Source organism: Indicator indicator, chromosome 26 (genome assembly GCF_027791375.1).
Source record: "Indicator indicator isolate 239-I01 chromosome 26, UM_Iind_1.1, whole genome shotgun sequence".
Taxonomy (NCBI): Eukaryota; Metazoa; Chordata; class Aves; order Piciformes; family Indicatoridae; genus Indicator; species Indicator indicator.
The window spans coordinates 1293944-1315741 of NC_072035.1; the positions used below are offsets into that span (position 1 = coordinate 1293944).

The following is a 21798-nucleotide window of genomic DNA, read 5'->3' on the forward strand; positions in this document are numbered from 1 at the left end:
AAGTGAAATTCGGCATTTCCACGGGACAGCAGGAGGGGAATCGATGTAGTGAACAGAGCAGCTTATCCAGAGGCTCGTGATGTCTTTCAGTCGTTGCCAATATGGAACAGAAATTGTTTCGATTATTGGCGTAAGGAGTTAGTGAGCAAGACTCTGTTTGTGGCACTGTTGGGGAGCAGCACCCCAATCCCTGCTGCCACATAGGGAGGCAGCAGACGTCCTGCTTTGGCAAACTCCTTGGGAGAGAGGTCAGTGCAGGAGCAAGGAAGTGCTTGCAGGATCTGGTGAATAAACTGTTCTCTTCCCTGCTCTCTAATGACGTTGAATACCACCATTAAAAATCAGCCTTTTTTTTTTCTTAAACAACAAAGTGCTGTATTAGAGGTAAGCATTGTAACCGTTGCCAGTGAGTTTGCTTTTCCAACAGATACACTGAGATTCGAGAGCAGCCAGTGGGCCATGAGCTGTCAGCGAGCGGCCATGGCCGGCTGTCACTGAGCAGGTCTGCGTGGTACTGTGTTTCAGTGCAGCTTCTGTACACACTGCTAGCGTGAGCTAACGCTCTTCTGCTGGCTCCTAGAGGCACGTCTCTGGGTAGATGCTGCCTGACGGGTACTCACCATAGATACAGACGTGGCAAAATACCGGGTTTTCCTCCACTCGCAGTGCAGCGTGAGCAGCGGCTCGGTGCCGTGGCACACAGCCCCTTTCCCGCTACTCGGGACCGCGGATTACGCCTGAGATCAAGAAGTATTTGTCATCCCGAGGGCTGGAGCAGTCTCGGCCGGGCCTTACCGGCGTGGGGGGACTGGGCAGACCGCGCTGCGCTGCCAGCGACCCGTAAGCCTCCCTTCCGCCGCGGGGCGCTGCCTCTCCACCCCCGGGAGGTGCGGGCGGTTGTTTGGCTCCTCGGTGGTGATGGGTGGGGCGTGCCCCGTCCCGCCGTGCGGGCGGCGGGCAGCGGGTGCTTCGGTGGTGGTTGGTGCAGTCATTGCTGCTCACCCGCCTTGGACGCCGCTTGCGAAGGCAGCCGGGGCCGTGCGGGCGTCAGCGAGAACGCCCAGTTAGGGGCAGGGTGTCGGTACTCCGTGCGGAGCTACCTTCGCCCAAACGGCCGGTCGGGAGGGGGCCGCTGCGGAGTCTGTAGAGCCTTAAGCGAGGCGGGAGCCACGGCAGGATCAGTTCGTGGGGTTGCTTGGGAGACCGGCACCGTGGCCTCCAGCGCCTCAAGGTAGGGTTCTAGAGTATCGCCGTGTGATTGTCCGTAAGCACAAAAAACGTTCAGATTGTAATTCCCCTCTGTCGACAGTAGCTTGGTGCAGGCAGATTTACTACAGTAAGTTTTTGTTTGATGTTTTTCCTGTCACACCTTAAACCTTGCTTATAGAAACGTCCCCTTTTGGTCTCAGGCTTAGAAGGAGATTGCTGGTCATGAGTCTTAGTGCTTGCACAGTGTTTTTCTCAAACCTTTGGCAGGTGGAAGGTTCTATGTTTATAGGAGTTCTCACTGGAGGAGGTGGAATTAATTTTCTTAATTTTCTTGTGCTTGAGAAGGGAGAGAAGCTTAGTAGCCTTTAAAAGAAAAAAGTGAAAAGGAGTCAGTTTGATTAGGTAATGATTTTGTCACCCTTGATTATTACGTTATTTCTAAATAAGGGGGCGTAACTGAGGTTCATCTTTTTATAGCACCTTTCTAGCAGAGCTTTGTTGAGTTAGGTGCAGTTGTTCTCAAGATTCAAATGGTTATGACTTTATTACCAAGAGATGACGTGAACACAGTATCATTCAAGTCAGCAGGGCAGTGTGTGTGCAGACAGATTCTTTCTATGTTAAACGTCTAGAGTTGCCTTAGGTTCTCTGTATGCAGGTGAAGCAGGTGGAATTCCTGTCGTTTTTGAAATACAAAACTGCATTTACCTTAGATCTGTTTGCTGGATTCATCATAAATAACACAAGCCAATTTATTCTTTGCCCAGAACTAATAAACAACATTGCAGAGCATAGAGTGCATTTGTTTAGTGCAGGCTTGGAACTACAACAAAATGGAGCCAACCAGAAGCAGGTAAGCAATAATAAAATGCTACCTTGTTAAAGACCTTAGCTACATTTTTTTTTTTTTAATTATGGCACCTTGGGCATTCTTTGGGATGGAACAAAGCTGAGTTATATGTAATCCTGTTGGTCTCTATGCAACCTTGCTAATTATAAGGTGTTTCTCTTAAAAAGAAAAAAAGATAAAAAAGCAAAACAAACACCCCCCCCCCCCAAACTCATCACAAAGCACAACTTTATGTGGGCTTATGATATCATAACATTAAAATATAAAAATTATTTCAGCTGCCTAGTGTTCCTAGGGAAATATGTTCCAATTCAAGTCTTGCAGTGATGCTTGAGCCTCTATTTATATTTAGTGAACAGTCCTGTTATAGGTACTAATGTCAGGGTGTAAATATTTTCTATGTGCATTGATCTCTGAAAGCCAGATCCTTAGTTGTGAAACTGGCATAAAAGTTCTTATTTTTCTGCTGCCTAGGAGTTACAGAGGAAGAGTAGAAAGACAACTAACCTTGCCTTATTTTCAGATATCTAGCAAGGAAATTCTTCTCTCTGTGGGCAAAAAAGACGTTTGGACAAGTTCTCCCCTCCATAGCCAGGTACGTAAAATGACACAAATCAAGGGCAGGGTTGTTTTTGTGGTTAGTTTGTTTGTGTTTAAAGTTTTAGTGCTGTATCATCAAGCTAAGAGAGCACTGACTGCCAAGAAAATGTTTGGATGTGTTTTGAGATGACTTGAAGGTTTCCTGTGAATACCCTTCTTGCTTCTGCTTTTTGTTTAATGGTCATGGTTAAAATAAACACACTAAATTTATAGGAGTTGTGGTTGTCTATCATTGATAAAGTTGGGCTGTGCATATAGATGATGGGGTATGATTGTGGTACCTGCTTTAAATGGAATGGTTTTCCAAGGTTATAATGAGAAATTCAGCTCTTTTTACTGTTTGCACAGTTGTTCTTAATGTGTATCTACATGTTCTTTGTGTCTGGCTGACTGAAATACCTGTAGCAGATGATGCGTTTCTGAGTTTAGTGTTCTGTCTGCTACTGAAAACCAACACTTTGAATCTCTTGCCTTGTTCTGCTTTAATTTGCCTGTTGGTTCTTGTTTGGCCAGGCCCTTGGGGACTGAAGCAGTTCCCAGTGGAAAGACCTGCATTTGTTACAGTCAGAAGATAGGGCTCTGAGTTCTCCAGTTTCATTGTACAGTATCAAATATATTCTGTGTCTGTTTTGCTTAGCAAACAAGCTGTGCTGTGACCCTTACCACCCTGCCTTACTCATGTACTCAATGTGCACTGCTTTGCCTCTGGAAATTCAGGACAATGATTGGTTTTTTTTCAGGAGGAGGAGTAAAATATGTTTTATAAAGTTCAGCAAGGAACATAAGCAATAATTAATGGCCTTTTTAGATTCAAGAGTCCCCAGTTCTCCATAGCTTTTGTTTGCAATGCTCTGTTAATGCACCACATTAAAAAAAAAAAAAACAACAAACAAACAACAGTACAGCTCATTTATTTTTTTATGTATTTTCCTTTTCTTGCTTGAGTGCTGGGAATGCAGCTTGGCTTGGGGTACGTAGCTGTGCATTGTGTTTTTCTGAGAGACCTCTAGGTGTTCTGGCCCTAATCCTTTTGTTATTACACACATGACCAATTTCATTAAGCCAGTAGGATAGTTGTGAGCAAAGTTTGTGTGCTTGCTGTTTGCTAGCTTGTGTTCTCATGGCTCCTTTTATTTTCCTTTTATCACAAGCAGAAAGTGGTGGTAAATTCTTTGAAAGCATTCATACTCCGGCTGATGAGACTTTCCAGTTCTTGGACCATCTTGACCACATGGAAAAATATTTGAGACACTATTTCAAAATAAATAAAAAAAAGAGAATTGCTTGAAATATTAGATGATGACCATTATTTTTAGTTAGGTGATCAAAATTCTAATTCCCTCATGCAGATTCTCCTGTATTTGAATTTTGCATTGTTCACAGTTCAGCTGAAATGTAGCATCCCTTCTTACCTGGTATCTGTTAACTAAAGCTTCTGCTGAGGTTGAAGAATTTGAAGGCCCTCTGTGACTTGTGAATCTATTCTCTGCATGGCTTAGCATCCATTGGAAGGGAAAGATACACGAGCAGATGAACACCTTCCTTTTTAGTACAGATGATGCACAGCTAGCTGAAGGAGTTAAGCCTGTTCATGTGTTCTTTGGAAAGATTTTTAAGAACCCAGTGGAAATGCCAAAGCATCATGCAGTCTGAAATGGCTTTTGTATGGTTTTCCTATGTGTGCCTAAGATATTTTGTATTAAAGAACAGAATTAGCAAGGACAGCACATGCATCGTTACCAGCTGCTGGGTATTGAAGCAGAACAGAGAGCTGAGGATGAAAGAGGGAAGATTTTTGTAGGTCTGGTCAGCTGGCATTCTGATAGTTAGCAAGTCTGTTAGCTTCCCTTGGCTTTTGCTGGAGTATTTACAGACAGTAAGCTGCTTGCTTCTTGCCATACATCACAGAGTATTGGAATAAAATGTCACAGCAGGGTGGTGGTTTCTAAATGCCATTAGATGCTGTTAGGCTGATCAGACAAGGCTGGAAAAGAGGTATTGTAATCTTCATTAAAACAGATTTGTGACCAAGACAGATAGAAACCTGAAAGAAATTTCCCATGTCCAAATCTTTCAACTGTTTAGATGTTTTCATGACCAGAAGATCCTTCAGAAAACCTTTGGAGAGCGGAATGAGTGGTGGACTGCTAGCAGAGAAAGGAAGCTCAGCCTCAGAGCAGCCACCCATGACAGGTTTGTGAAAGGACTTCCTGGTACTATGTGTGAACAACAGTAGGAGAAACTTTCTTAGGTTCTGAAAGAACTAATACCAGCAAACAAGATACATCAGCAGTATCTCTAGGCCAAGAGCAATGTCTTCATTCCTTAGTTTTATAAGGGTTTTCCTCTTGTTTGTCTTTTTTGTTGCTGTTGTCTTAGGATGAAGTAAAAATTTTGTATCTGCCACATCTTTACAGTGCAACTGAACTTAAAAGAATCTTTCTTCTAAACATTGGGAGCTATTTCAGTAATGGTGCTTTTTTTCTGTTGGTTTTTTTTTTTTTTTCCAGCCATTTACTCCCTAAATTGGTTTTCAAGGCCTGGAGAGCCTATGTATGCCAGCAGCAAGGAAAGAGGGACAAATATTCCATTGCTGAGTCCCATGGTAGGTGAAGTGATGGTAACTACCATTATTTGGGGACATACTGAGATGGGAGTTTCCAAAGGAAATATTTACACAGAATCTGTCCCTTGTAGATGTTTGCAGAGTGACCTCCCCCACCCCCAGGAGGTGTAATGCTTTTAGGTACAGATGGTTGTCTGTCTAAAGCTGGCAGGGGGGTTTTGGATGATGCACTGCTGTGTAGCTATGTGGTTATTTAGGGATGCTAGTGAATAAGCTTAAGGGCCTCTCCATCTGCTCTGGGTTGCCTTGTCTGGTTTTTGGGGGTAGTTTGGTTGGTGGTTTGTTCGTTTTGCTTCTTTAATTTCTCACAATATGTGTTAAAACAGATCATTTTTATATATTGTGTTACAGGAATTCCATATCAACTCTGGCTACTGAAATGACAAAATTTCCTGTGGTATTAACAGCATATTTTAACTGTATTCCTTATTCCTTCAGCTTGTGTCTTGTGACTGGAAAGAGGCCCAAGCTTTTGAAGTGCCTCTAGTCTTGCTGTAGATTTTGTTCTGCAGCGGATTTATCCTGCTTGGTGAAGTTGTCTGTATTGGTTGCAGCTTCCTTTGGTCTCAGGGAGTATGTGTTTCCCTGAAAGGGCAGATGACTCTGTGTTAAAGATGATACTATGGGTTTGTTCTGTGTTGATTTGCAACAGAAGTTATCTGGTGTCCTTTTGTGTATGGCTGTAGTCTCAGAACATTCAGGGAGTGGCACCTTTGGTAACAAACCGGTAGGCTCCCTAGATTTCCTTTTGCTGGGTGAGGCCAGAGTGCTTAGAGAAGCAGCTATGCATTACCAAGACAAAACGTGGCCTGTTTTAACGTAGGTTAATGCTTGATTCCCCAGATCACAGGAAAATGTCTTTTTAAAAGTTTGCTTTAGTGTGTGAGGTGTGATCAAATCAGTGATGTTGTTTTCTAGTAACTTTGCTTTTGCAGTGTCACTTCTGCCAAGCCAGGCTGCTGTGAGGAGAAAGTGCAGTGCACTGCACCCAGTGGTGAACTGGAGCTGGTGACACCACTTCTGGTTTCAGCTGCATCACCATCCTGCTAAATAAACTGGACTTGGTGCTGGTTGATTTCTCTGCTTGTAGTAGAGAATAACTCCTGAAAAGCCACTGATGAACCTGATGAACTTCTTTTTTTTGAACGAGCCAAAAAAAAAAAGCTGTAATTGTTGCCCAGGAAGGTTGCTGTGCGGAATGTTGGTATCCAGCTCTATACCCTCTAAGCGCCGAGGACAAAGCAGCGCCATTGTCTGATCGTTTACGCTGCTCTGAACAAGCGGCACGGTGCTGCCAGCGTTTCAGAGGTTCTTGTGGGTGTTACACTCGCAGCCAGGGCGGATGATTGTGCTGAGGTGCCGCTGGCCGCTGTCGTCTCAGGGTCTCCCACGAGGTGTCAGTGCGGGCTGAGGGGACTGGAGGTCGGGGCCAGGTGGTGTTAAGGTCTGGATAAAACCTGCCAGGTTCTTGCGTTTGTTTGCAAACGCTGTGACTGTGACTTGTTTGTTCTGCACAGCGAAGAAGCAAGCGTTGCTTAGGACCTGGCAGTGCTGGCTGGTGTATGTCGGCGTCCAAAGGACGAAGTGTGGGATGCAGTGTGTGGCACTGGCCTTCAGGGAGAGAAGCTGCTTGCGGTAAGGATGGAAACAGGCAGAGGGGCACTGAGCACAGGCCATGGCTTTCACCTGTGTTCTAATGCCTTCCTGCAGCGACTTTGTTCCACGTGCAATTTTTATTTATTATTTTGATGTCTGCAACATTGTTTTGGCAGCATACCCTGGGCAGTGTGGAGAAGGCGACACCAGCAGAGCTGCGCCGGGCGTAAAATGGATGTTTTGGCTCTGCAGCATTGGGCCCAGAGCCTTCAAATTCGAGTAAGTCCCAGGAGCTTCAGCTGTACCCATTGCTAGTATTTTCAGTTGCACACATGTTGTGACTCAAGTTCAGACTAATAAAAAATAGGCTCTATACTCATTTGCTTTGCAAAGTGCAGTACTTATGATGGAAGAACGTAATAGGGCATGAGGCAATGGAGTGAAGCTGTGTGAGGGGAAGTTCAGGCTGAACATTAGGAAAAGGTTCTTCACTGAGAGAGGAGTTAGTCACTACAGTAGAATCCCCAGAGACGTGGGCACAGTACCAAGCCTGTCAGAGTTCAAGAAGCATCTTGATGATAGGGTTTAGTTTTAAGTAGTCCTGTGGGAAGCAGGGAGTTGGACTTGACGATCTTTATGGGTCCCTTCCAACTTGAGATATTCTGCGATTTTACAAAGAAAGTAAAAATTTTATTACAAGAGCAATTTCTTTGCAAGAAATCTGGGCAAAGCAAACTGGATCCATGTCTTATATTTGCTAGGAAGCAAACTGTTCAAAGGAATTATTGTTATCTTGTACAATTCTTGATGATAGTGAATGTATCAGAGTTCTTTCCACTAGAGGAACTAGCTACAGGTAAATAAGAGGTAAAAGAAGTGTGTAGGTATAAAAAAAAATAGTTTCTTGGCATTCTTTGTCTTTGACCTTTTCTGGCCATGCTGACATTCCTTTGGCTTTTGTTTTGGTGGGGATTTTTCCCTCTTGAGGGAAGGGACCTCATTGTTGATGGCTTTCACCTCTGGATCTCACTTGGAGCTTGCTGTTGCCAGTGTTCTTCATCTTCTCTTCTTTGTTCTGTTTCCCTAACCTTGTCCCTCTTACTGCCCTCCCTCTTCAATTGCTGCCAGGCTTGGCTGCAGTGGCGAGAGCTGTACTTACACAGGCAGAAGGAGATGAGGGCAGTAACTCACCATTGGCGCTGGGAACTGAAGAAATGCATGGAAGCATGGCTGGGCTGCTTAAACCTGCAGAGATCAAAGAAGTTTCACAATGGTGAGTTAGGGCAGAACAGGGCTCAGCCCCTTTGCTTAGGGCACAGTGATGTTTCTCTTTTCTAAAAGATGCTGCAATGTTTCTGTTTGCTCAGCATGTGATGAGATCCAACGTGGACTGTACAGTCACAGGCCTGCCTAGCTAGGGTTATATACTGAGCTGTCAGGAAGAGTGGCTCCATAGCCAAGGGTGACTGTGAATTCATATTCCCATTTTTCAGTGTTAGGGCAGTTGTCACTTCAGAACCAGTGACATAAATGTCATCTGGTCAAAATGAGCCCAGTATGGCACAAGCCTGGAATAATTTGTGTTTGTTTCCTAGAGCCGGCCCAAGAGCATCACCGCAGCAGGTTAGCCCGGCAGTGTTTCTCCACTTGGCGGCTCTCTTGGGAGTGCAGGAGGAGAGTGCATGCTCACCAAGAGGATGTGGAACACTTAGCAGCAAGGATTGCCTTGTGGAAAGCCTTTGCCTGCTGGAAGCATTGTATCCAAGCTCTATTTAGCTCCTGCCAGGGACAGGCAAAATCATTCCCGTGAGGGAGAGGTCTGATTCATAAGCAGGACTGCTGTACAGTAGTGTGAGTGACTACAAATGTGTTAGTATTAGAAAGATGAATGCAAGGTTGTACTAACAATTAATAAAACCCCTTCAGTGACACTGTTGGCTTGTTGACAGCTAAGGGCCTGCAGAAGGTAATGTAAGGTTGAGGAGGAATTCCTTGTTTAACAGTGAATCATAAATTTGTTGTAATTAAAAAAAAAAGGTAAAAACTTGACTGTAATCAAAACTTGCACAGGTAACAGTTCTGGCAATTCAAATATTGCAACAAATTTAGATGGAAACTTGGTTCCCATTTGTGGGAGAAGGGTGTGGATATCTCTGAGTGAAAGGTACTTTAACTCAGTGACAGATGTTGTGCTGTGTGTGGAAGAGACTCAGCAGCATCAGTTGGCTGAACACCACTATAGGCAACACCTGTTGGTAAGAATGCTTCTGTGCACTGGTTAGAAGAGACTGTGGAGGGAACTGGGGGAGTTCTAACTGGCACTGTGCCTTTAATACTAACAGCAGTGTGGGGGTGGTAAGTGGGGGTTGCCCCATTTTCTGCCATGGTGAATTTGGATCAGGCTTCTAAATTCCAGCTCTTCTGAAATACGCTAGCTGAATGGAGAAACTCTGCTGCTCAACAAAACAGTTGTTTCTCCACCTGGGAAACTGGTGAGGCAGCAGATTGATGGTATTGGGCTACAGTGCTTCCTGCCCATTTCACCAGGAGATTGCATTTTTCCCCTTTATTTTACCTTGTTTTTTTAAAATGTATTTATTCCCACCTCCACCCCAAGGGTTTCTGCCTGCTTACACTGTTTTGCTACAAGAATTATTTTTTCCTCACTCTAGTAATGCATAAGACCTTTTGCAGAGGAGACGTAAAAAGGAAGTGGATCTTTCCTGTTTTTAATAAGGAGCAAGTTATGAGCAGGTGGATTGGGAAAGGATGTGGGTAGTTATGTCGATATCTGAATTAGGAGTTAGATGTCTCACAACAGAAGCCTGGGAAAGTGGAAGGGAATTTTAGTTTAGCTGGAGAACTGATAATTTGTGAGAGGAAGTGGGTGCATGGTTTGTATGACAAGTTCTTAGCTGTTGCAAAGGATAGCATAATAGGTGATCTGTAAGGAGCAACTTGTTATAAACTGCTCAGCGCTTGGTGATTTGGATTGTAGGCAAGTTGTGTGTTTCTTGTTGTTACAGAAACTTGGGTTCAGGGGTCTCTGTCAGAATGTGGTGAGCGCTCGTCTGCAGCAAATGAGAAGAAACTTGTCGGTCCGTCAGCACCAAGTGACAGTGAGTCCTACCTGAGCTGTGCTACAAAATGCTGATGGTCACAGGCAGTCTCCTGTGTGAGCCAACCAGGAGCTTTCTGTTCTCCTGGGTTTACAGGGACTTTTACCAGAGAAATTCACAGCAGGCTGTAGAGCAAGTTTGGTGTATGAGGCAGAGCAGGAGGCAGCCACTGCAGCGTGCAGTTGCATTGGGACATTTATAATTTCTTTCTTTTCACTCTTCTCTCCCGTTTGTCTGTGCTTCTCATGGTTTGTTTCAGCTGCTGCAGAAGTGCTGTAACCGCTGGAAGTCCTGTTTGGAAGAGAAGGAGGAAGAAGAGCAGCAGGCCTTGACATCAGTGGCTCATGCCCATTACAGGTAGGCAGTTTGTGCAATGTGGGATTTGTGAGCCCCGGCTGTCTTTTAAATTCTAGTAATACCTTTGGGGGCATGACCATCCTGATGCTAATTGCTTTTACATTTTGTGTGACTGCTGGAGCCATAGATGGACTGGTCTTTTGACATTGACGCATCAGTCTCATTTTGTGAAGGAGCTCTGTGCTGCCGTTCTCCCTTTGTGCTTGCAGGAGGATGTTGATGAGACAAGTATTCAACACATGGTTGCTGAAGGATGGCAAGCTGCAAGAGTACAGAGTGGGGGAGAAGAAGGTAAGGGTAACTCTTTCCCTTGCTTGGGACAGAGAGGAGATGATTCCTTAGTCCCTGTCTGTGAATACGAGGTAGCATGAGATGGACTTGGGTGTTGTAAACTGCCTTTTCCCTCATCAGGATTCAAGCCAGGGGAAACCAATTACAACCAATATTTACTAATCACATTTTTTAAATTAAGCTGTCTATTAATAGTAGAATCAAGTTGTTGTTAATAGAGGATAACTATTCACAGTTCTTTCACTTACTTCCTGGCCCAGTAAATGTGTGTGTACTCTCTCTCACACTGTTTCATAGTTACCTGGTTGAAATAGTAATAAAGAGCCAGTCCCAACCCATGCAAGAGGTACAGGGCTGTACTGACAAACTAGCTGCTTCTGGGTAGGTGTCTGTAAAGTTTCTTAAGGGGTCCTTAATTTCCTAAGCTGTTTGTATAATCCTGCTGTGTTTACATAGAGCAGCGGCTGCCCCCTTCTGTGTGGTGAGAGTTACACAACTTCATGGTAGTGTGTGTGTCCCTGTGCAGATAGGGCTGACTCTTGGTGTTCTGAGATTATCAGTTGTTGCAAATTCAAAGACTGGTTTCTGGAGCTTATTGGTCCCTGGGAGCCTTTCACATGCTACTTACCAGCTTGTGGTTTTCCTCTCTGTGGCCTGCTGTTCTCTGATAACAGTTTCTCCACCTGCATGCATACAGACACCTGTAGAACACATTCCCAGAACTCACAGCAAAAGGCCTTTGAGGTGTCCATTGCTGTTCAGTGTGAGAAGAGGACAACAAGCAGTGGACAGTTCTGTGCATGTCATCTTCAAGGAATTGTCTTCTGTCGTTTGTGACTGTTCAGTCCTGAATTCACTGCCACCTTCTTTCCATGGCAGGCTGTACTTCATTCTGACAGGCAACTGTTGCGCTGCTTCTGGTGCTTGTGGCGTGGGAGAACAGCTGCACGTCTGGAGGAGCGAGAGGGCTTGGTTTGTGCAAGGCATCACTACAGTAACCTGCTGCTGCTGAAGGCTTTCTGCCTCTGGAAGCAAAACACTCAGGAGAGAAATACAGAGTAAGGAGATTTTTTTTTTATAAAGGAGAGTGACTTGGATTGGCCTTGTGGTGGCCTGCTTTGGACAAAGCTGCATTTAATTCATGATGATTCTGGCTCCTTATTTGTGTTCTGGAATCTACAACTTGTTTTGCAGTAAATAACTTGCTGAAAGTAACAAATGTGGACTCAAGTCTATGCTAGAAGGGTTCAGTAATGTATATTGCATTGTAGGAGAAATAATTTGATTCTTTTTCTTATAGGAGACTCAAGGAGATGGAGGCCTTAAGGTTTCACAATTCAAAGTGTCTGCAACAGACATGGAACAAGTGGAAGGAGGTGAGAGAGTTAACAGATGGGGAAGAGCTTGAATCCTTGTTATGTTTAGATTGCTTGTAGCTGTATGGCTAGAAATTGTTTATTTTAAACTCTGGTCATTCCTAAGCTCTCCTTCCTTCCCAGGTGGTCCTTTTCTCTCTGCTCTCTGCCATGGCCTGTTTTCACTCAATCATGTGTACATAGCTCTTTTTTTTTTTTTCTCCCCACTCCTAGTACATGGGACATCAGCGTGAGAAGTGGAGGAAGTTGGTGCAAGCAGACATGCACTATCAACACACATTACTGGGCAGGACCCTGTCAGCCTGGAAGGTAGGTAGCAATACCATTTCCTTGGAGGGACTTTTCTGGGTGTGCTTCAGTGTTTCAGTGAGAACTATTGAAGAGCTGCCACACTGTGTCACTCTAGGCACTTACACACTAAGTGTCTTCTTATGTAATAGTAGTGTCTACTATAGCCTAAACTGCTTTCAGGAGTTGGCAGTGTCTCTTCTCTTCAGAGCTGTTGGCAGTTGAGGGAATTTTACCTCTCACTGCTTCTTTTGCAGAGTTACCAAGGTACCATCCAGTGCATTCTGCAGCAAGCAGCTGAGCGGGAGCAGCAGCACAGCAGGCTCCTGCTGCGGTAAGCCTGAGTTCCCTTGTGCAGTGCCAGGGCAGCCACTGCACCACACCTCTGTGAAATTTGGAGTATGTGGTGCTGGAATGGACTTCTGTGCATTGCTGTTTCTGTGCAGGTCTTCTAGCTAAAAAGTCCTGGATTGCCATGTGTTTTGCTTCAACTTTTTTATTCTTTAGTTTGTTTTAGAGACAGCAGACAGCAAACTGTACCATTGCTTGCAGTGCATGGGTTCTGACTGTTGTGATACTAAAGCAGCCTGGAAGATGTAGAGGCTGTCTTGCATTGTAGTGAGGAGAGCAATTAAAGATGATGCCACTTTGGATTGGTTGTAGCTGCTTTAGTTTTAGCTACCTCATTTGGTTTAACACTGTACAACTTGATTCACTTGCAGAGCTTGGCTGGCTCAGCTCAAGGTGCTAGATTTAAGGGTGTGTTCTGCAAAAGCACTGCGTTCCCTTCAGCAGAGACCTGAAGGGGCATGACTGAGATTTATAGGCAGCTGATTTGATTTACCTGTGGGTGGGAAGATGTCAAATGAACAAGTGAGAATCATTCTTACTAATTCTTGTTTGTTGTTTTTCTTTTTTTATGTATTTTGTTTTCAGACAACTTCTGCATACATGGAGAGAAAACGCCCTTGCTCTTATACATGAAGCTAAGGCAGATGAGCACTACAGAAGAACAGTCCTGGCAAAGGTAGGCTTCCTACAGCAGATACCAGGGCCTGAGTACAGGTGCTAGTTCAGGCAGGGGTTAGGTAATGCAATTAGAAGAATTAAAAACTTAATCCAAGAACCACTGCTAAGAAAGATGTAAAAAGTGGGAGTCCCATCTTATTTTTACAGGTGTCTCTGAAACTCCTAAGTGAGCTCATGTTTTTTGCCTCTTCCTTTTTTTCTCCCCATTTTCTAGAAGGAAGGGAAAACCACTAGTGTGATATAGCATAGTAGTGTTACCTTGGGACAGGGCACAGATGGATGGAAGAATGCCTTAAAATTGCTAGAGGGACTCTCTGAAATGCTGCTGTTTGATTTGTAGGCACTACAAATCAAAGGTTCAGTGTTGCTGAGCCTTACGTGAAAAATGGGTTGGAAGTGGTTATGGTGGCAGCAATGGCTTCTACTTCCAAAGAACGTTGCAGTCTGCATCACATCCTGTTCTTGTTTGCTTTTTCTCTGTAGGCGTTGCTGCAGTGGAGACACACTGCCCTGCTGCAAGCACGTTGCCATCAGCAGAAGGTAGCAGCTGTGATGGAGGCCAGAAAACATTTGGATATAGGTGAGCCAATAGCAGATAACAGATCCTAAAGTCTTGAAAGACAGTAACTGTATAATCCTGAGACATGGCTTAGCAGGGCAGTCTTGTGTGCTGTCTCTACAGATGAAAAGACTAGTGGGTGGTCTATTAAGCCCCATAGAATGGGGAATGACTTGGGTCTCCAGTGGTCTACTGAAGGCTGCTTGTGTGACTTTTGCTTCTCAATTGGTTCCCTACCCATATAAGGCATGGTAACACTTCCTTCCTCAAAGGCATTTCCCACTGCTAATTTGGAGAAGCTGAGATGTCTCTGCTATGAGGGTAGTGCAAGTTATTTTACCAGTTGCTGCCTCAGTCCTCCAGGGATTAATACTGAAAGGCTATCTAACTGTGCAAGCATTTTCATGGCTCCAGCAACGTTCTTGTGATGGTTTGAAACTGTCTTTTTAATTTTTCCTTGCAAAGTTCAGAACAGAGAAAGTGAAAGAGTGTAAATAAGTCACTATTGGGTGTAAGAAAGCAAAATAACGATTGTTCTAAACACTTCCATTGGATAGATAGAAATGTTTAAGAACTGTTACCCAAAACAAAGTAGGCATTCTGCACATTCTGCGTTCTGCAGTCGGGGCAGTTGCTGGGCTGTCTGGCTGCTGTTTCTTCTTCTCTTCTGGCTGAAGATAACACACCCTGACCTTGGCAGCTAAGTTAACAACTTTCTGCTTAACTAACTCTGCGTCTCTGTCCAGGAGGGTCTGGGGAGAGGGAGGCTCCTTTGGGAGGGTCCCCTTTCGGGGGAAGCAAAGGGAGATCGGTTGTGCTTTTCTGTTGATTGCATATATTTGTAAATGTTGTGAATTTTGTATATTTGTACATACTCATTGCATTTCATCGTAGATTTTAGACTCTGCTTGTAAATACAGCCTTCATTTGCTTCCAGACTGAGCTAGCCTGGTTATTGTCGGTGGGGGGGGAATTTCAGCTCACACCGACACAATTCTTGACGTGAAGACTCTGAAGTACATTTCCTAAAGATAATAAAAAATATTATTGGCAGGAGGGAAGACCTACAGGTCACAGCTCACTGGTACCTGAAGTGTTTCATGATCCTTCCTTGCACTGAGTATTGCCTGTGTTAAGTATTGCTAAGAGAGTCTGAAGAGTAGCAGGTCACTTGGGACTCTTTGAGATTGTCTCCTTTTAGTATCTTAGTTAATTTATCTTCTTCCAACAGCACGTTTACAGACCCTCTTTCTTCACTGGAAGGAGTTAACTAGGGAGTCTCTGATTCTGAGGGCTCAGCAGCACAGGGCACTACATCACCACCAACAGCACCTACTCCAGAAGCACCTGGTGAAATGGAAGAGACATCATCAACAGTGCCTTGGGAAAGTGGTGAGCAGGATCAGCAACCTCCCCAGCCAGGGTAGGAAGCTGCAGGTGTGGAGGGGCGGTTCATGTCCCCTGGTGAAGGCAGTGATGGTCCTGAGTGGGGAGGAGCATGGCAGCCTTGTGCCTTGAGGAGGAAGGATGTACCTGTGTGGTTCTTGCTGGGCTCACAGCTACTTGCAAGTGGGGATTACACTGTAGGGCAGTTGGATATTGAGGGCGGCCTCAGCAGAACAACGGGATGGTGGCAAAGGCTGCTTGGTGCCTGTTCTGCTCTAGTAGCACTTGGCTCAGGTGAGTGGGGTTTGTCACTGTTTTGGTTGCCTTGCAGCTGTTACAGAGACAGGGAGATCAGCTAAGGATTCATAGGCTTTGCTCTGCTTCCTTCACCTGCTGGAAGACACAGGTAAGGTATTGTCCCTTCCTCTCCTTCATGTTCCACTGACATGTGAGGACCACAGAAAAACTGTTTAGATATTTTTTGGATCTTTGATTCCACTGGCCCAGGAGACACCTTGCCATATACTGGGTGAACTGAGTAGGTTATTCTGCTGTGGCACCAGCAGCACCTCCTGCTGGGTTGATGCTCTGGCTGGTGTTCCTGGTGTGGGATATATTAACTCCTGACCTGGTGGCTGTGCATTTTTTTTCCCTGCCAGCTGTTGCAGCAGCAGTGGGAAAAGCAGAAGACAGTACAAGCATTGTGGCACTGGTCCCTTTGGTTGCAGAGAAAGGTAAGGGTGTGGAGGTGCCAGGGGCAGGCAAGTGAATTTGCAGATCACATGCAGAGCTGCCTACAGTCAGAGTGCACATTGGATCTGTTCCCTTTCATTTTGGGGTGCTGTGTGTTATTTCAGGATGCTGGAAAACTGTTCTGAAACCCTCTTACCTGAGTAAAAAAATTTGCACATGCTTTTCCCTCTCCAGCCTCAGCTGACTTATATCCCTGTCCCTTTGTCCCTGCATTGGTGTCCTGCTCTTGCTGTAGCCCTGCCTAATACTGCCTAGGGGAAGGGAAAAGCGTTCCTGTCTGTAGGGGAAGTCCCTGGCCCACAACCTGCCTTTCTGACGTTGCCAGCTCTCTGCTCGTGGTTTTGCAGGTATTTGATGCTTGGCTCAGGTTTGCAAAGGGGCAACAGCAGAAGAAAGCTCACACTGAAAATGCCACAGGAGCTTACCACATTGCTCTTCTGAGAGAAGGTGTAACCCCTGTCTTGAGATACACCACTGACAGGAAACAGCTGCAGGGACAGCTCCAAGCCCAGCACCAGTTGAAGGTAAGAGATAAGTGCTTGCTCTGATACATCCAGGCCTGGTCTACTGTGATCTGCTCTATGTGTGTTTGTGTGTGTGTATCTTGGAGCCCTGTATCTCAGCTCTCATTTGGATCTGGTGTGCATTTTTGCCTGTGATTCAAAGCAAAGCACCCTACCTTTGCATCCACCTGAGACTTTAGACTTGTGTTGCTATTTGGTAACCTTTCTTAATGAAGCTGTTTCAAAACTGGCCAATTCCTGCCATGGACAATATTGCAAGGTGAAGCCTCTGCATTTGCCAAGGGCCTGGTCTCTAAATTCTGTGCTGGAATGAAGTTAGGAGCTGCATCTAATCCTGCCTTAGCTTTAGCAACACTGATACCTTTAAAAGCATGTTTCTGTCACTTTTGCCTTGGAGTATCAGCCCAGCCTTGTGTGTGGAAAGGAAGACAGGGACACCTGTATTGGTAACACTCTTCCTGCTCCTAGGCAGCTTTCCCAGCTCTTTCCCAGGATTTCAAGTCATTAGTTGCAGATGTACCTGGTTAATTCTCCTTATCCCAATGTTACCACAGTGGACCTGCTAATACAGCTTAGAGAGCTGGCATGGCTGTGAGGTCCTTGGAAAGCTCAGCTCCTTTCTGTGGTGCTCTCCCTGGGATGGGCTGTGGCTTGCTGCTCTCAGCCATCACACACTGCTACTCTTTGTGTGGCAGGCAGCCTACAGCCTTCAGGACTCAGGGGAGGGATCCTTGTGCCATGCTGTGGAAACAGAAGGCTGTCTGCAAGAACGTAAATAATCCTTGTTCTTTTCTGTCACCTCTGAAGAAGCAAGTGATGTTTGAAGTGCCTGCTGTCAACCCTGAGACAAGAGGACACTCAGCAGAGGAAGAGCCATGCAGTCGCCGACCTTTTCAGCTTGCTTCTGGGGTGTCAGCTCTCAATCACCTGTGAGTGTGCATCACTTGTTCCACAACAGGTTTGGGCTGGACTGAGCTCACCTACTGGGCAACTGTTAGGGATTCTCATATTGCACAGCAGAACTGAGAGTTTCTCTCTCTTAGATGAATCAGTCTTGCTGCTCTAAATGGAGCTGCTTTTGACTTTTTACTTTCTCTAGACAGTCTGTGCTGCTGAAATTGTTCAGCTAAGTAGTACTTTCACTCCCCTGACTGTTCTGTGCTCATTTTAGTTATGGTATCACTTAGCCCTGAAGTGAGGGACCTGAAACTGCTCTGGTTATAGAAGCTGAAATTGGTTTTAAGCAGGTGTTTATACTGAGCTTTCTTTTGATGAGATTGTTCCATAATTAGCTTTAGAGAAGGGAAATTATCGATCAATTTCCTCTCAAAACCTATCTGAGATTGCTGCTTCTGCTCCCCTCTTTATCTTGTCCCCAAACCAAACAAAGGCAGAATTTTGTTAATGGGCTGAACTCACAACTCTAAAGAAATCATTTCAGCCTGAATTGATGTGGAGGGTTTGGAGCAGGGCAGGTAGCAGCAATGGAAACCTCTGCTTTACTGCCTGCCTTTATTAAAACCCCAAACATTGTGGTGGTTTGGTCTGGGGCAGTTTTTCAGTAGTTTGTTTTAGATGGAGGTTTCCCCTGCACAGGAAAGCAGCTCACTGGAAGGCTGGCTGCCAGGGAATTGCAAGGGTCTCCTGTTTTTTGCACTGACTGCAAAGGAGAAGAGCAGCAGGTTGTAATGCGCAGAGACCTCATCCCTCTTCCATTACAGATCAGAGGCACTCTTTCAGCAAACATCTGTGAACAGATGTTCTGCACAGAGTGGGGCCTTACTGCCAGCACCTCAACTGGAAGAAAGCCTATCTGGAAGAGGCAGTGCCACTGCTTCCTGCCCTGCTCTCACACCTGCTGCTTTGGCATCTGTGCTGCTGTGGACACGCAGTATGTGCCATGCTGGTCAGAGCCCAGAGCCTCCTTCACCTCTCCTGCCCCATATGAAAGCTGGAGCAGAAGTGGTAAGTGTATTGTTGCAGGAAAAAGGAGCATGCTTACTGGGCTACTGTCAACATGCGTGCTGCCTACTGCTGCCCTGGCCTGCTTGCCTGGTTGTTGAGCTTCTCCTTTCTTGCTTTAGCTAGCACCTTAAAAGCTGAATGGCTCTGAGTGCCCATGAGCTGTTTACCACTAGTCTGAAGCAGTATTTCACATGTGTAGTACTGTTAACTCATGCCCTTAAGGTAGAATAGAATAGAATAGAATAGAATAGAATGGAATAGAATCAAGAAGGTTGGAAGAGACCTCAAGGATCATCGAGTCCAACCTGTCACCCTACACCTCATGCCTATCTAAACCATGGTACCAAGTGCCACGTCCAATCCCCTCTTGAACACCTCCAGGGATGGTGACTCCACCACCTCCCTGGGCAGCCCATTCCAATGGCCAACCACTCTCTCTGTGAAGAACTTTCTCCTCACCTCCAGCCTAAACCTCCCCTGGCGCAGCTTGAGACTCTTGTTCTGGTGCTTATTCCTGGTCATGTCCTTCCTAGCAGCTGGCTTGAGAGTGCTGCTCCTTCAGGCTTGAGAGCAGTTAGTCGGCCAGCCACCTTACAGGGATTTAAGCGTAGCTCAGTTTAGTAGCAGTGGCTCTGCTTCTTCTGTGGTGTTTTATGAGAGGGAAACAGTGGCTGCAGGGGGGTGTCTTGAGTGGGAGTAGGGCTTAGTAGGTCAGGTGCATCCTACTTGGGCATACTCAAGAAAACCCTTTGAGGTCAAAAACTCAGTATCATTCTGCCTTGTAGAGAGGAGGTCAGCCTGTGAGTGGTCTCAAAGGAGCCCATTTCCAAGACTCTCAACAGGACTCTGTGAAGTTGCAACTGAACTTGCAGCCACATTTGTTGTCACCTGAAGACTTGGTAGGGAAATGGAGTCACCAAACTGCAGGTAGGTCCTCAGATCTCAACTATAGAAGGTGAGTCCTCTAATCTATGCAGGACTGCAAGTGAACCCCACATGTAAGGGAGACAAGGCAGTCTTGTATGCCTGCATCAGGAGGTGAAGAAGGGCAGGTACTCCTGTTTGGGATGGTGATAGAGTTCTGTGGATTCTGCTAAGTCAGGGGGCTAAAGCTGTGTTCTAGGGACTGAAGGATGGGAACTGATGGGGTTGCTTCTTTTAGCAAGAACATGCTTAGGTGTGGGGGCTTTGAGGTACACAAGGCTGTGTGCAGCAGGACTCACTTTGGGAGGAAGAATTTACCCAGGCAGGTGCTCCTTGTACTTAGAGTATGGCTGTAAAGGGTACAGGTGCTGTCTATGCACCTGTCATGGTGTTTTTAATGATACAAGGGCATGAGATTTGTGTTCCATGGGACTAGACTTCCTGCCTAGTTCTAGAGTAGATGTAAAATACCAAAGAATGAATAGTCCAAAATAGCATTTGTAGTATGACACCATTCACTAGAGCACTTGTGAGCTTTTTCTATATGTCTAAACTGAGTCTTCAGAGTTTGCAGCGCGCTCAGGACACCTGCTCCCTTACTGTACCTGTCCCAGGGTGACAGAACCTGTGAAAGGACTTGGGAGGGTTCCACATTTCCTGTCTACCAACCTGACTTGCTTTGGTAAGAACAGTGGAAGCGTGCTCTGCTTCCCTTGTCAGTGCCTTGTATCTTCCATTCACCTGCAGAAGAAAGGCAGTGTGGTTGCAGAGAAGCCCTGGTGTTAGAGAGGAAGCTGGAGACTGAGCTCCGACACATCCAGCAGCAGATGCAGTACTACTTCAGCAGGAAGCAAGAACTCAAGTATGTTGCTGGCCCTTTTGGCCAGCCTTTCTCCTGGCTGCTAGCCCAGCACTGCAGCTCTCTCTCTGTCTACCTGGAGAATAATCAGGCTGTTCACAGCACAACTGGGAGCAAAACAGAAACTTCTAAAGGATTTTATTTTGTCAAGAGTTCACTTTAGGTGGGAGAGAGTGCATGCACAACTTCCCCTGGAGTCAGCAAGTGGTTTAGTTCTACCTGTGTCAGCTGTTAGAGAAATGTGACTAAAGAGATCTTTGGGGTCATCTGAAGGCAGTACAAAGGACCTAGGCAGAGGGGCTGAGGTTAAGCTTCTAGCTCTTATGAGGAGTGAAAAGAGAGTTTTCAACTGCCAGTTACAAACAGTAGGGCTGGTGTTTGAAGAAGGATCATCATCTCTACCAGAACAAGGGCATTCAGCTGTCAGAAAAGGAAGTCAGGAACTAGAAGCAAGAAATGGAGACAGCAGTTCTGAGACAAATTTCTCTGATTTCTCGCAGCTTAATTTTTTTTAAAGACTTTGACTATTCAGTACTTTGAGACAAAAAAAAAAAGGGGTGTTACTCAAGTATCAATTGCAGGTCTAATTTGGCTTAGACTGTTGAGCTCCTAATTGGGTTAAGAACACTTCTAATCCATTTTCCAGGTCCTGTCAGCAGCAGGCACAGATCCTGCAGAAGTGGCTAGAAATGAGCATGCAGCCAGGAGGGATGTTCAAGGGCCTGGATGGCATACAAGGAGTTCAGGAAGAATTGGATCAGGTGTGTGAACAGCAAACAAACTCAAGTTCCTTCAGTGACTGTCACTATGCTCTGTACTCAGCCTGAAGGCTGATATGAGGAACTGCACAGGAAGCTGTTACTAACATGCCAAGAGAAGGGAAACCCATCATGAGAGCAGACTGTTTAGATCCATCTCCTTCCTTGTTCATAGTGCAGCTCCAATAGACCTTTCTAAGGCCACTTCCAAGCTGCACCGCAGGCTTTCACAGGTTCAGGCTCAGGGTTTTCTCTGTGGTTTCTCAGAACAGTGTAGCTGTGCTACACTAACTGCACTGCTCTCAGCTGCCTCTTGGTTGGTACTGCAGGAACCTCTAAAGCTAGCCAGTACCTGTCACAATCCTGTCACTTCACGGTTCTTAAGTGGGATAATACATAAAGGCTGCTAGAGCTCCTTTCTTATTCTTTTAGAAAGCCTAACTGTGCTCTTGCTGTACAGCTCCTGCAGTTGTCTTCACTTCCAGTTGCAGGCAAGGATCAGCACCCTCAGCAAAGCACAAGGGGAAGAGAGGCAGCACGTGCACATCCTGCTTGCCCGCCTGCGCCACATCCAGATGGCTCTGGATCTGGAACGCAGCTGAACCAGCAGTGTAGCTCCTGGGTGGGACTCTGCATCCCTTTCGAGGCAGGGGTGAGAGAAGTCTGTGAATGGTATTCCTGTCTGATCAACTGGGGAGGGTGAGAGAGGTCTGTGCTTGGCCTTCCCTT

At 45.7% G+C, this 21798-nt stretch overlaps 1 protein-coding gene across 1 annotated transcript; it reads left to right on the forward strand.

Annotated features, from left to right (window-relative positions):
* The first annotated feature begins 101 nt into the window (after window positions 1–101).
* On the forward strand, window positions 102–21769 carry SFI1 (SFI1 centrin binding protein). The gene is given in 32 exon segments (XM_054392905.1): window positions 102–130; window positions 428–502; window positions 581–1231; window positions 1977–2016; window positions 2019–2062; window positions 2583–2654; window positions 4745–4852; window positions 5170–5264; window positions 6803–6920; window positions 7058–7160; window positions 8010–8154; window positions 8477–8638; window positions 9066–9136; window positions 9908–10000; window positions 10260–10357; window positions 10567–10648; window positions 11528–11706; window positions 11949–12024; window positions 12238–12333; window positions 12570–12646; window positions 13249–13339; window positions 13825–13921; window positions 15132–15292; window positions 15618–15692; window positions 15946–16020; window positions 16387–16563; window positions 17371–17402; window positions 17405–17492; window positions 19314–19455; window positions 20200–20314; window positions 20958–21072; window positions 21555–21769. Coding segments are annotated over 32 exon segments (3699 nt in total). The 3' UTR covers window positions 21672–21769.
* Window positions 21770–21798: the final 29 nt, after the last annotated feature.